Source organism: Lolium perenne, chromosome 4 (assembly GCF_019359855.2).
Source record: "Lolium perenne isolate Kyuss_39 chromosome 4, Kyuss_2.0, whole genome shotgun sequence".
Lineage (NCBI taxonomy): Eukaryota > Viridiplantae > Streptophyta > Magnoliopsida > Poales > Poaceae > Lolium > Lolium perenne.
Genome location: NC_067247.2, coordinates 267,625,865 through 267,639,784, shown reverse-complemented (window position 1 = coordinate 267,639,784; position 13,920 = coordinate 267,625,865). Strand labels below are relative to the sequence as shown.

The following is a 13,920-nucleotide window of genomic DNA, read 5'->3' as shown; positions in this document are numbered from 1 at the left end:
GTAGGCGGTGGGGTTGGGCCACCACCTGGCACCTTGGGCGCGTCGCCACCGCGGCACGCTCGCCACGCACTGCACACTCTACCTCCATCAGCCTGGCCCCTTATAAATGCTGGCACCAGATAGGGACGGCCTCCCTCCGCTCCCCGGCTCCGCTCCTGGGTTTGGTTTTGTTCACACCCGCAGGTTTCCGCTTCGTCGGACTCGGAAAATCGCGACCTACCCAGCCCATCTCCCCCTCCGCCCCGAGCACCGCCCTCGCCGCCACTAACGGCTCGCCCCAAAACCCAAACCCCAGCCAAATCCCCCAAAACCCTCCATTCCCCCGATTCCATTCCCGCATGCCCTTCCCATGCCGGGCGGACTGCCGGCGCTGATGGCGGGGGCCGTGCCCGCGCCCGCCGCGATCCCGGCCGCCGCCATGCCCGCCGCCGAGGTGGCGGCCGCCGAGGTCGTGCGCCGCGTGCACCCCACCCACGCCTCCGACCGCCGCCGCGCCCAGGTCGTCGACTACGCGCGCAGGATCGTCGGCACCGCGCTAGGATGCGAGGTACGCCCTCTCTCTCTCACCCTCTCCCTCTCTCGCCGCCTCCGCCTCCGCCGCCGCGAAACGCTCCCTGTTTTCTCTTCTCCTCCTTCCGTTACCGGTTTCCGCCCCGACGACCCGTCTCGGGATCCTCGTGCTCGCCACATTAGTCCCATATTTAATTACTTTTCTCTTCCAGCTTGGGATTTGTTTACTCATCCGCATCAGAGTCAATTGTGTCTCGGATAGGATTACCCTGTGATTAATCCTTTCTTCCGTACGGATTACGACCTCTGACTCTATCTCTGACTAAACTCAACTGCTGGCGGCGCCTCGTATCGATCCCGCCCGCCCGCCTTGCTTCACTGTCAACAGGCTCCGACGAGGAAACTAGCTGCGGATTTCTACTCACTGATTCGTCTTAGGTTAGGGGCGTGTCACCGTCTCTCCAAAGGAACTTTGATCCCCTTCTCGATTCAGAAACGGCCTTTCTGTCTGCTCCTCGGATCTACGCATTCTCGCCTTTTTAGTACACGGAAAAGCCACCGTAGTATATCTATCTCCACGACGGGTTCCTTTCCGAGGGGGAAACAAACTTTGGCGTCTATCAGAAAGTCCCTTTTGTTTCTGTTCAGGCCAGACCTCCCGTGATTCATGCTTGACTAACTGACACAGGCGAAGGTGATGTGTGCACTTCACTCTCTGCCTGCGTGTGCGCATCCGTTCCACGGTGACCCGTCCACGTGGTCACCGATCAACAGTGTCCCAACTGATCGACGCTGTGGCTCAAATGCTCTGGAGACGCCCCGTCCCCGTCACAGCTTGCTCAAGATCTTGACGTAGCAGTGGCGAGATTCAGTTTACCATGGGCCGACGGCAGCTGCCAACGTCCTGCATTCAACACTCAATCGCGATGTTCTCCCCTAGATTGCACACTCAAAATCCACCGGTTATTTACTGACGAGGATTCAGCGGTCCACTGTTTGAACCGTACTTTGGAGTGTGTCCACGGGCACATTTACTTGGTATAGTACTACGTCTAAGCTCCTCGCTCCGTACCCACAGGTGGTAGATCTGGGCAAATGGTCCTTGTTTGCGGCTAGTATCAACCCGACCACTTGTAATGTGTACTGAGATGTATTCCTAGGCTGCGTAGCTGGCGTTGCTTGAAATGTGTGGATGCTACTGCTTACGGGCACCAGCACCGCGGCTGGGCTTGTGTTGCTGCAATGTCTCCTAGCATTTGGTGCTTCTCGAAAAAGACCCGCGTAATGATGTCCGATCTCGCTGGATTATCCGCATGCGTGTATGTGAGTTATGAGATGAGACGTTGCTGGAGGAGTGGTCCAGTGGCCCTAGCACCAAGCGGCATTACCTCCCAGTTTGTGTTATTAGGCACCACTTCGCTGCCCTTCCACTTGTTCGGGTTTTTTGTTGGAGTTATATGTCAAGGTAAGAAGCTGCAGTGTGAGTCTTCTTAGTTACCTGTACTGGTCGATTGGTTGCATCGTGAATCAGGACAGCAACTCACTTCATGACATAACTATGCCACTCTGCAGACTACAAACTGACTTGTATCTCAGATGAAAAATGGGAATTGCTGGGTGAGGGGATTAGGTACCATATCAGTTAACAAAAGAATAGGCATCACAATCCATGCCCAAGATACCCACACGTCCCACCAAACGATCTGGTTTCAGTTCCTCTGCTAAACTGTGAACTTTGAATTGCAGAGCCAGTGGGATAGCATACCGTCCATCTTATAACACTGCTTGTATAATGGAACAGTGCTTTTCTAACATCTTTGTTTGCTGTAACTTTTGAGATACCAGTTTTTGTATGTAACATGTTCTCTTCTTTTATGCTCAACCATGTAGGTCTTTCTATTTGGTTCGGTTCCGTTGAAGACTTACCTTCCCGATGGGGACATTGATCTAACTGTAATTGGAAATACATCTCGCAATAGTACTTTTATTGATGATATTTACTACATCCTTGGGTCGGGGGAGCAGAACACTGACGCTGAATTTGAAGTCAAGGACTTGGAACACATCGATGCAGAGGTGCGCTCTCCTGTTTGCACCTCGTACACGTTGATAGTTGTTCATTGTTGGATACAAGCCTGGGGAAACTATTATATGCACATCTAGACCTTTTGTGTCCTTTGCATAATATTATCCTCTTTTCACAAAATCCTTATTAATGATGGAAAGTTTAACAACCATTTACATGTTTCTTCCTCCTGATGTACTGTTAGCCTGTTACTGTTTTGCACATGACAACTGCCTCTAAATTTTTACAATGTTCCTCCATCCAGGTCAGACTCATTAAATGCACTATCGGAAATATTATCGTCGATATCTCATTCAACCAAACTGGTGGAATCTGTGCGCTCTGCTTCCTTGAGCTGGTAATGTGTTGCGATTTTTTTATATTACAAAGTTTACTTGCTGTTCCACTTCAGAATCTCTATAGCTAAATAAGAAGTTGCTGAACGTGTAGAATGTTCAACATGTTCCTATGTTAGTCTACATGTTCTCTTATTTGGCTATTACTGTGCCAATTCATGTGAGTAAATGAGTGTTCCTTCTTCAGGTTGACCGTAAAGTTGGGAAGAATCATCTATTTAAAAGGAGCATTATATTAATCAAGGCATGGTGTTATTATGAGAGTCGCCTACTAGGAGCTCATCATGGGCTTATATCCACTTATGCATTGGAAATACTTATCCTATACATCTTCAATCTATTCCACAAATCTCTCCATGGTCCCCTGGAGGTAAGTCTTGGATGGAATTACTGTTTCAGACATTTGAAAACATCTTTAGATAATGGGAACGATGATATTTATTGTCACCTTCTCTTTCCTTCTTATCAACAGGTTTTGTATAGGTTTCTGGAATACTTTAGCAAGTTTGACTGGGACAACTATTGCATAAGTTTAAATGGACCTGTCGCTGTGTCGTCTTTGCCTAACCTAATTGGTGCGTTACCTTATAATATTTTCCTTGGCAGAGTCATCACTTGATTCTTATTTTGTTCCAATCCTAAAACTTATATCTCATGCAGTTGAAGGTACAAATGTACCTGGTGATGACTTGCTATTTGACAAAGAGTTCCTTGAGGAATCAGTGGAAAAAGCATTTGTACAGCCAAGAAACTTTGATGCACGCTGTACCAAATTCCGTGTGAAACATCTAAACATAATTGACCCACTGAAGGAGTGCAACAATCTTGGCAGAAGTGTGAACAGAGGTTTGAACCAACCAAAATATGTCAATCGATTGTCTCTTTCTCATTTATCCTCTGAAACTTGCAGGAAGATATATTGTTTGCCTGAAGCATCATGACATCTGATGTGCTGATGTGTATTAAATTCATACACAGCATGCTCTCATACTGAACATATGTAGGGTTTTGTTCGCATGGTGTCTGACATTTAATTTTTGTGCAGCTAATTTTAATCGTATTCGAACCGCATTCTCGTTTGGCGCTCGGAAGCTTGGTCAAATTCTCATGTTACAGCCAGAACATATTCCTGGTGATATTTTTGTATTTTTTAAAAACACTTTGGAGAGGAATGAAAGCGGGGTAAGGGCAGATAGTGTCCATGTTGGTGCATCTCATTCTCAGCCCTTCCTTGATTCCAGCAAGCAACTTGTGGGTGATCTGTCATGCATGCATATTTCTTCCAAGAAGGATCAGAACTTAAGTCCTCTTTGTGTTGCGAAGAGCTTGGCTAAGAACAGATCAAGTGCCAAAGTAAACGTGCCTACACAGGGTGGATGTTTTCCGGGAGATGAATCGTTGGCACCAAGGATTGATTTAAGTGCAAGGTCATCCCACTGTGTCCATGATAAACCAAAGAAACCCTCATATGTTTTTCACGAATATAGAAATGGTGCCAGTGAACAGTACTATGCGGGCCATGAAATGGAAGGACAGGTATCTCGCCTTACAGCTGAAACCTCTATGGATGATAAATCACTGATTCAGCCACATATTGGTGCAAACTATTCACCACGTATATTGAACTCTACGGATAGCAGTTATTTGAGACTTCCAAATCCTGGTCCAGTGAACAAGAAAAAATTGAATGGAATTTCTCTCCATGTGGAAAAACACCATCTTCCTCCACTCTCACTGTTGAACTTGCCTGATCTATCAGGTGATTTGGAATCGCAGTTGAGATGCCTCCGTCAAGTTCAGTACAACTTAGAATACTTGTTTGATGAACTTTTGCAGTCTGTGAAAGAAGCATCTTCTGACGGTAATGTTGACCAGGATTTGTTTGACATTCTGAATCGTAGCATCCTGTTAAGTACTGATATGACGCTGCCAGGGCTGATGTTACCCTCATATACTGAAACTGATGGAAGGAAATTATCTCCAGTTTCTTCTCATAGCACTGAAGTTTCACAGCAATCACAGGATGAGGACCACTGGGGTGCGGTCTTTGATCTCAATGCCTGTGGAATAGATGTTCCATCAAATGGATTGTCTCCGTCTTATTTTGCTGATTCAGATATTTCTGTTTCTTGGTGCCCTACTTTGGAGGCTGTACCAACTATGCATGGAACTGGCCTATATACTCGTGAGAAGGTAGGAAGTAGGAACAGTCGTTTTTCATTTTTTGGACATTCACGCTTTTTCAGTAAAGTAAGTCAAAATACTTTTAGTTTGCTATATGCATGCATGGCTTTTGCCGACATGCTTCTAGTTTTCATTTGGTCATCCTGTTCATTGTCCTCTTATGGTCAAAGAAATAAGTGGACATGGTTTATTGTTTTGGTTAGCTGGCAACTTAACTTAAACCTCTGTTCACTTTAGAAAACATGTATTGCTTTATTCCTCACAAAGATATCTATCTGTAAACTGTTATTGTTAATGGTCATAGTTTTTTTTATTCTTGTACACCAAAGCTATGATACTTACGGGTTCCCTTCATGTATTACAGCATATAGCATCTATAAGAGAGAATGGAAAGACACTGATCAATCAATCAGTAAAGACTAAAAACAGCCATGCCGCGGTTCCGAAACGAAGTTTTGTTCCTTACAAGGAACAACTAGCGCCAGATAGTGTGACCAATGGAGTTAGGATAAGTCAGCCATTGAGAATTGATAATGGTCTAAATGGATATAACTGCTCAGGCAGGGAGATGATTGAAAAGCACAATGGTCAGACTCAAAACGGATGTGTCAAACCTCACTATGAAGCAAGGCATGTACAAAGGTACTATGGGGATGTCTGCTCGAACAAAAGCTTCTTGCAGAAGAAAAACTACAATACTGGTATGGAGTGTGTACGACCAGCTAGTGCAGAACATCAGCAACCTGAAGTTCAGGGTACTCCAGATGTGGGCGCATACTTAAACAATACCTTGGCCAGAAAGCAAATCTACGACACTCATAAAGGGCATAACATACTCAACCAGTCAATGCATCGAAGGCTAACTTCTGAGCCATTAAGACCTCAAAGTAACGTACAGAGCAGGGGTTTCTCGAAGAAGAACCTGGCTACAAAAATAAATTGTGATAATCGCAGTGAGCACCTATCTTCTGTAAGAGGAACAAGGCATGTACCGAATGGCCAAGTTGTGAACATTCCAAATGGTTCAATAAAGGAGGTTAAACTGAACGAAGGAGTGATTGCAAATGGAAGTAAACCAAGGCCATTATTGACTAATATTGTTATTCCTCATGATAGCAGGAATAGCCAACGGATGCTTCTGGCATCTAGTACTTCTCGCCCCTTTTTCCCTGCCACAAAAGGATATTCTCAACCTGGAGCCTTGAATACACAACCAGATAGGATTATTGAGTTCGGTTCTTTGGGGCCTTTATCACTGACATCTCCCTCACCAAAGTCAGACAAGGCTCCCAGCACATCCTCCAGTAGTAAGGCGTCTGCAGACTCTGCATCGGTGTTACCAAGCAATGGCTCTGCATCAGTGTTACCAAGCAATGGCTCTGCACCGGTGTTACCAAGCAATGGCTCTGCATCAGTGTTACCAAGCAATGGCTCTGCATCGGTGTTACCAAGCAATGGAGCTGGTTCGACGCAAAGCAGGTAACCTTAAGTATCTTAGAGAGCAAAATAATATATTTAATCTTCAGCCTTAAAATTCCTAGAGGTAAAATCTTAAGAAACATAGTAGAAATAATACAGGTGATTTGTCAGATAGTATGTACTAGGTCTTTTTTTTTCAGTGGCCAACTTTGCATGCCGCTGTACCTTTACTACATTTGGTCCATTGCCCTGTGCCTTAATATGGTCAATATTGTTAACTTGTCTACTGCTGTAGGTCGTCAGGATTTTACAGAATAGAAGATGAAGATCAGTTCCCACCTCTCCATGCCAGGACCCGGAAAGACTTACAGTAGCATACAGATGGTTCATCTGATCATCATATAAGTAGCAGCAAAAGAAGAGTTAACCAGTTGATCTTGTGCACAAGTATGACCATCGTCATAGCATACATCAACCTTGTAAAGTTTCGTTGACGCATTGCGTTTCTAACTGTTTATAGTTACAGAAAGAAAAAATTAGGAGCAAGGACTAATTATACAGTTGTAGTTTCTGTTCTCTCAGACTTACAAATGATTGAAATCAAGGGAAGATATACCTATCAAAGCCTTCCTGTTCCGCTACTGTGAACTTCAGTTGCACATCTGTGCAAGTTGGTATTGGACCTTTGGGTATTCAGTATGGCCAATGCAACCAGTTCCTAGACTATAAGAATAATATTAAACCTTTCATTCCAAAATTCCAAACTGTTAGGTATATAAGGTTAAATCTCCCAAATCTATACCAACAGGTCATAGTAAAGTATTTTTTTGCAGTGCATATATTTGAAATTGTTGATGTAATGTTTCTCTCTAAAGTTGCTTAAACCTAGTAGTAGTAGCAAATTTTGGCTTATGTCAGATTGTGTACACCATATATTTTAGAACGGGGAAATCACAATGAAGAAAGATGCAAAAACGACGAGCAGCCCGCCACAGCTTTGCATCAGCTGACACAGAGGACACTACTTTTCCACCCCCCTTGGGACAGGGACTGGCGCAGTACGCTTTTGAGATCCAGAAAGGTGTTCATTCCTTGCAGGGGCGCCCTTCCTTTCCCACTTCCTGTTTGCTCCTCCTGGCAGCTGCCGAAAGCCAGATCTGCGCCATTCACCGCTCTGCAACTCGAAGACATCAGATGGCGAAGTGTTTGTACCTTCTGGTCGTTCTTTTCACTTACCATGTACTCCATGTCCCCATCGCGACTTCACCATGCTATGTTTGGGTCTGGTTGTGAGCAAAAGTTTGTAGTCAGGACGCACTCTAGGAACTTTGTGGTTGCCAAGCAGCTATTGCTTCCATCCTTCCTCGAGTGCTGGAACGCTAGAATTTTTTTTTTAACAAGGAGGTCAAACTATTTGCCACCATTCGTTAGGTAAGTAGAAGAGCTTGACAAAAACAAGAACTGAAGTTACAAAAGAGATTACTCTCCCAATATTACAGGAGGCAAAAGTTTTGCTCTAGCGGAAACTCAAAGCTTAGCCTCACTTTTAATGAGCTCAAGCAGGATAGTCGGAGGCATGGATTTGTTGTTAAAGACCCTTATATGACATGCTCGCCCACCAAGCTTTGAATGAAAGGTCCGCTGTACACTCATAGGTCCGAATAGATGGGAGCCCAAGCTAATCCTTGACAAATCCCACAAAGCCTCTTGGTATACCGGCAATGGGAGAATAGGCCGGTAAAGACCACAATTGTGTCATCCTCTCTTCTCAAGACGATACGTTGTCCAAAGCTTATTTGGAATAGCCAAAAAACGTCTTTTTTTTTAACTTTTGGTGGCCCCGAAAAATTGAGCATTATATGCCGAGAAGAGAAGTATTCTCAATTGGTTGTGAGCTTCCAAGAGGTAGCCTTCGATGTCCTCATGGAGTTGAGTTTCATTGAGTTGTGCCCATAGCCAGATGTACACATGGATATGTTACATAGCCAAATTAATGTCCATCTCGATGTTTGAGACCCAAGGCTTGTTATGCATTGCTTGCTTGACACTCCACTTTTTTCTTTGTGGAAGCTTCAAAAATTAGAGGAACAATATCTTTGGATTATTTCCATGCAGCCAAGGGGAGTTCCAAAAGATGTAATTTTCTCGTTTCCGATGAAAATGATGGTGGCGACATAGAAGAGGCCCATGCCCACCGAGTTGCAAGGATTATCCGTGCCAACCCAAATATTGTTGGGGTCACACCACTCAAACCAAGGCCAAGAACATAAAAATGAAAAGAAAGTGAGGCGAGAAATCAAATTTCAGTCTGGCAATATGCCTGTTCCTCTGTTTCTACCGTGTTAAAACTTTTCACTGGTCTTCCTTCCCAAATTTTTTTTTTGGTCAGCGGTGTTCCAATTGTTAGAGTAGCCAACGACTACAATAGATCCTATACAGCTAGAAGCTATAGCTGTTGTGTACACTGCTAGATCGGAGAGAGATCGAGAGGGAGTGGGAGACAAACCTTCTCCCTTCGAGGAGCAGCTCGAGCCGTTGTCCATGGCGACGGCGGCGGATGGGCGAGCGTGCGGTGGCGACGGTGGTGGTGCTTCCCGTGAGCACTGCGCTTGCCCTAGATCGGTAGGGATGTCGGTGGGGTGACTGGCGGCGCGAACGAGTCTCGTACTGCGAGCCCCGACCCCCACCTCTTTATATAGCGCAGGTCACAGGGGCCCACCAACCATATATAGGGTTGGGCGCCCCCGATCAGGGCGCGGACGAGGTCAAGGATCGTTATCGATCCGTTGGGATCGATCCCGTGGAGATCATCCTAACATTCTCCCCCTTGATCTCAACTTTTCTTTTAACTTTATACTTTCACTTTATTCGTTTCATTTTGGATCAGTCCATAGAGCATGTTTCATCGTCACAGCTCTATTGCCGATAGAATCAGACAGCCACAATACACTTCTCTGTTTTGAAACAAATTCTTTTACTTTTGGGCCTCTTATGATCCAGGATAGGTAAGACTTTCCGGCTATGTGCTCCTTGAGCACGCTGGGCGGTAAGCCTTTCGTTAGCGGATCCGCAAGCATATCTTTTGTCCTTATATGCTCGAGACTTATTGTTTGATCCTGGACCTTGTGTTTCAAAACATAATACTTAACCTCAATCGGTTTTGTAGCTGTACTCGACTTGTTGTTGTGAGCATAAAATACTGCAGGCTCATTGTCGTAGTACATCTTTAGTGGTTTGTCAATACAATCTACCACTTTCAAGTCGGGTATAAATTTCTTTAACCATAATGCCTGCCCCGTGGATTCATAACATGCTATAAATTTTGCATACATCGTGGATGATGCAACTATCGTCTGTTTGGAGCTTCTCCACGAAATAGCTCCCCCTGCGAGGGTGAATACATATCCAGATGTGGATTTTCTATCATCTTGATCCCCCGCAAAATCTGCATCTGAATACCCTCTTATTTCTAGGGAATCAGATCTTTTGTATGTTAGCATGTAGTTCTTTGTGCCTTTCACATAACACAATGTCTTCTTTACCATTTTCCAGTGTTCAAAACCTGGATTTTCTTGATATCTACCAAGTACTCCGGTGATAAATGCTAAGTCAGGGCGAGTGCACACTTGTGCATACTGTAGGCTTCCAATGGCCGAAGCATATGGAACCTCTTTCATTTGATCGAGCTCGTATTGATTTTGGGGACTTTGATGTTTCCCCAAACTATCGCCCTTGACTATAGGGGCAGGTGTGGCACTGCACTTATGCATATTATACTTACTTAGAATCTTTTCTAAATAAGCCTTTTGCGATAGTCCTAATACTCCATTGTTCCTATCTCGGTGAATTTCTATGCCCAAAACATATGATGCTTCACCAAGATCTTTCATATCAAAATTTTGAGGACAAGAACTTCTTTGTCTCTTGCAGTAGACTAACATCACTGCTGGCAAGCAGAATATCATCCACATACAAGATTAGGAAAATATATTTCCCACTTTTAAACTTTGCATAAATGCAATTGTCCTCAATATTTTCTTTAAATCCAAATCTCTTAATTGTTTCATTAAACTTTAGATACCACTGTCTGGAGGCTTGCTTTAATCCGTAAATGGATTTCTTTAGGCGGCATCCCATTTCTTCATTGCCTTCCATGATAAAACCCTTGGGTTGTTTCATGTAGACATTTTCTTCTAAATCCCCGTTTAGAAATGCCGTCTTTACATCCATTTGATGCAACTCTAAATCAAAATGTGCAACTAGTGCCATTATGATTCTGAAGGAATCCTTACATGATACCGGAGAAAAAGTCTCATTGTAATCTATTCCTTCTCTTTGTGTAAATTCTTTTGCCACAAGTCGTGCTTTATACTTTTCAACATTCCCATTGGAGTCATATTTTATTTTGTAGACCCATTTGCAGCCCACAGTTTTGGCTCCTTTAGGAATATTCTCTAAGTCCCAAACATGGTTGGCACTCATCGATCTCATTTCGTCTTCCATGGCCTCCACCCACTTTGATGAATCTGGGCTTCTCATGGCTTCTTCATATGAAGTGGGATCACCTTCCATATGAACTGTGTTGTAAACTTTGTAATCAGTCGAAATGGCCGATTTTCTAGCTCTTGTAGACCTTCTAGGGGCCTCAATCTTTGGAGCATTCTATTCCTCAACTTGTGGCTCGGCTTCTGGAGGTGGCTGTTGTTGCTCCCTTTCATGCTCAACAAATGGTTCATTCGGCTCCTGACGGTTAGGTTCCGAATTTTCACTCATCGTTGTCATGGGTGGATTCACAACAGGCGCTTGCACCACAATCGCAGGGATCGTCGGTACAGGTGCACATGGTAGCGCAAAAAATGGCTCCTGAGTCATCGGATTAGGTGCATGCACCCTCTTCTCCTCAAGATCAATTTTCCGAGCTACCATGCTCCCCCTCATCATTTCGTCTTCTAAGAAGACAGCATGTCTCGTTTCCACAAACTTTGTGAATTTCTCTGTACAGTAGAAACGATAACCTTTTGACTTTTCAGGATAGCCAATAAAATGGCAGCTGACTGTTTTGGTATCTAACTTTGCGATATTTGGATTGAATACTTTGGCCTCAGCAGGGCTTCCCCACACTTTCAGGTGGTTTAGAGAAGGCACTCTCCCTGTCCATAGCTCATACGGCGTTTTGGGCACCGATTTGCTTGGTACTCTGTTTAGAATGTGAATAGTGGTTTTTAATGCCTCAATCCACAATCCCAATGGTAGGGTGGAATAGCTCATCATACTGCGCACCATATCCATAAGGGTACGGTTGCGCCTTTCAGCTACCCCATTCTGCTGAGGTTCGCCCGACATCGAGTACTGGGCGACTATTCCAGTCTCCTGTAGGAACCTTGCAAAAGGTCCAGGGACTTGGCCATATGGAGTATGTTGACCGTGGTACTCCCCTCCACGATCAGACCTGACTATCGTTGTTCTTTTATCATGCTGATTTTCAACTTTAGCTTTGAATATTTTAAATTTATCCAATGTTTCTGTTCTTTCTTTTATTGGATAAATATAACCATATCGGGAGTAATCATCCGTGAATGTTATGAATGAATCATAGCCATCCACACTTTTCACAGGAAATGGTCCACATATATCGGTGTGAATTATTTCTAGTGTTGTTGTGCTTCGATTTGCACCCTTTTTAATTTGCTTTACAAATTTTCCTTTAATGCAATCGATGCACTGTTCTATGTCTGAGAATTCTAATGGAGGAAGAATATCATTTTTAACGAGTCTTTCTATTCTCCCCCTCGAAATATGGCCTAGGAGACAGTGCCATAATTTCGATGATTCATCAGTTCTTTTTTCTTTTCTTTCCTTCTTTTTCCGACGAGGATATTGTTCATTCACTTTACACACAGACAATACTTTTTCACGCAAGGACAATAAATAAAGCTAATCATGGAGTATAGCAACCCCAACATAAGAATTATTACACCATATGGCACATTTGCCATGTCCAAAATAACATTGATAACTGTCTTTATCTAAGCGCGATACACTTATTAAATTTCTATGTATGGAAGGAACAAATAAGACATCTCTAAGCAGAATAGTCAAGCCATCAGCTAGCTCCAAGAGAACGTCGCCAACAGCTTCAACTTCTGCTTGAACTCCATTCGCGACTTCAACGCATCCTTCGCCTCTTTTCGTAGTCCTCGTCGAATGGAATCCCTGTAAAGAATTTGCAACATGAACAGTTGCACTTGAGTCAATCCACCAAGTAGATTTCGAAAACTGTGTATACAGGGATTCATTTACAAAGGAAACTAAATTGTTACCTTTCTTTGCCATTAATTCTTTCAGAAAAGCAGGGCAGTCTTTCTTGTAGTGCCCAGTCTTCTGACAGTGAAGACACTGATCTTTGTTCACTGGAAATGGCCTGTGCTGGAACTTCTGATGATGCTGCATTGGGGCTTTACCATATTGCTTTGAAGGAGAGCCATTGTTGCTCGGTGTGAAGGGCCTTTTCTTATTGTCCTTCACATAATTTATGGAACCTCCATTTTGTGCCTTGAGCCTGTCCTCCTCTTGCACACACATGGCAATGGTATTTTCAATGTCCCATTTCTCAGGGTTCATGTTGTAATTGACAACAAAGATGTCAAACTGTTGTGGCAATGAAGACATCACCAAGTGAACCAGAAGTGCAGGCTTCAGCTCCAGGTCAGCATCCATGGGCTTCAGCTTTGCAGCTAGGTTGCTCATCCTCAGGATGTGCTCCCTGATGCCATGTGCACCTCCAGTGTACTTTTCTGTCACCAGCTGCTTCAACAGCTGGGTAGCATATGTCTTTGAAGAACCAGTGAACTGGCTCTTTATCTTTTCTAAGTACTCCCTAGCAGAAGCACACTCTGTAATTGATCCCACGATGGCGTTCTCAATTGTATTCTTTATAAATGCCAGGCACTTTTTGTTGGCAGTCTGCCACTTTCTGTCTCTAAGGTGTAGGACATCTCCACTAGAGCATGGTCCTTTTTCTTTTTAGCACATGCATCATTAGTATCCGTGTCATCTCTGACAGGGTCAGCAGGCTTGATGGGCTGCGGTGTTTCAACCACCCAGTCCACCTCAGCACGGACAAAGGCGAATTCCACCTTCTTCCTCCATTCTGTGTAGTTATCCCCTCTAAGGGTGGGAACATCCTTGATGCAACTCATCAAGTAGAACCCTCCCGAAAACCACAAAGAAGTGAGAACAGTACAATTGCAAATTATAATCCAACGTTGGTCCGAATTAAAACATGCAACTGTGTTAATGCAAATAAAACTATATCACCGTTGGGTAGAAATAGAGATAAATGCACATATCATCATTGCAACAAAACCATGGTCATTTCATTAATAA

The 13,920-nt window shown here is 44.0% G+C and overlaps 2 protein-coding genes across 2 annotated transcripts; one reads left to right on the top strand and one right to left on the bottom strand.

Annotated features, from left to right (window-relative positions):
- Positions 1 to 303: 303 nt before the first annotated feature.
- LOC127294895 (uncharacterized) lies at positions 304 to 7,158 on the top strand. The gene is made up of 9 exons (XM_051324804.2): positions 304 to 547; positions 2,401 to 2,586; positions 2,841 to 2,933; positions 3,119 to 3,301; positions 3,404 to 3,506; positions 3,592 to 3,777; positions 3,977 to 5,124; positions 5,480 to 6,594; positions 6,830 to 7,158. Exons 1-9 carry the CDS (start codon positions 350 to 352, stop codon positions 6,906 to 6,908), a joined length of 3,291 nt encoding a protein of 1,096 aa, XP_051180764.2. The 5' UTR covers positions 304 to 349; the 3' UTR covers positions 6,909 to 7,158.
- A 5,336-nt stretch (positions 7,159 to 12,494) lies between these two features.
- Positions 12,495 to 13,920, bottom strand: LOC127348822 (uncharacterized). The gene is made up of 2 exons (XM_051374715.2): positions 12,855 to 13,920; positions 12,495 to 12,747 (listed from the first exon to the last, which is right to left on the bottom strand). Exons 1-2 carry the CDS (start codon positions 13,279 to 13,281, stop codon positions 12,701 to 12,703), a joined length of 474 nt encoding a protein of 157 aa, XP_051230675.1. The 5' UTR covers positions 13,282 to 13,920; the 3' UTR covers positions 12,495 to 12,700.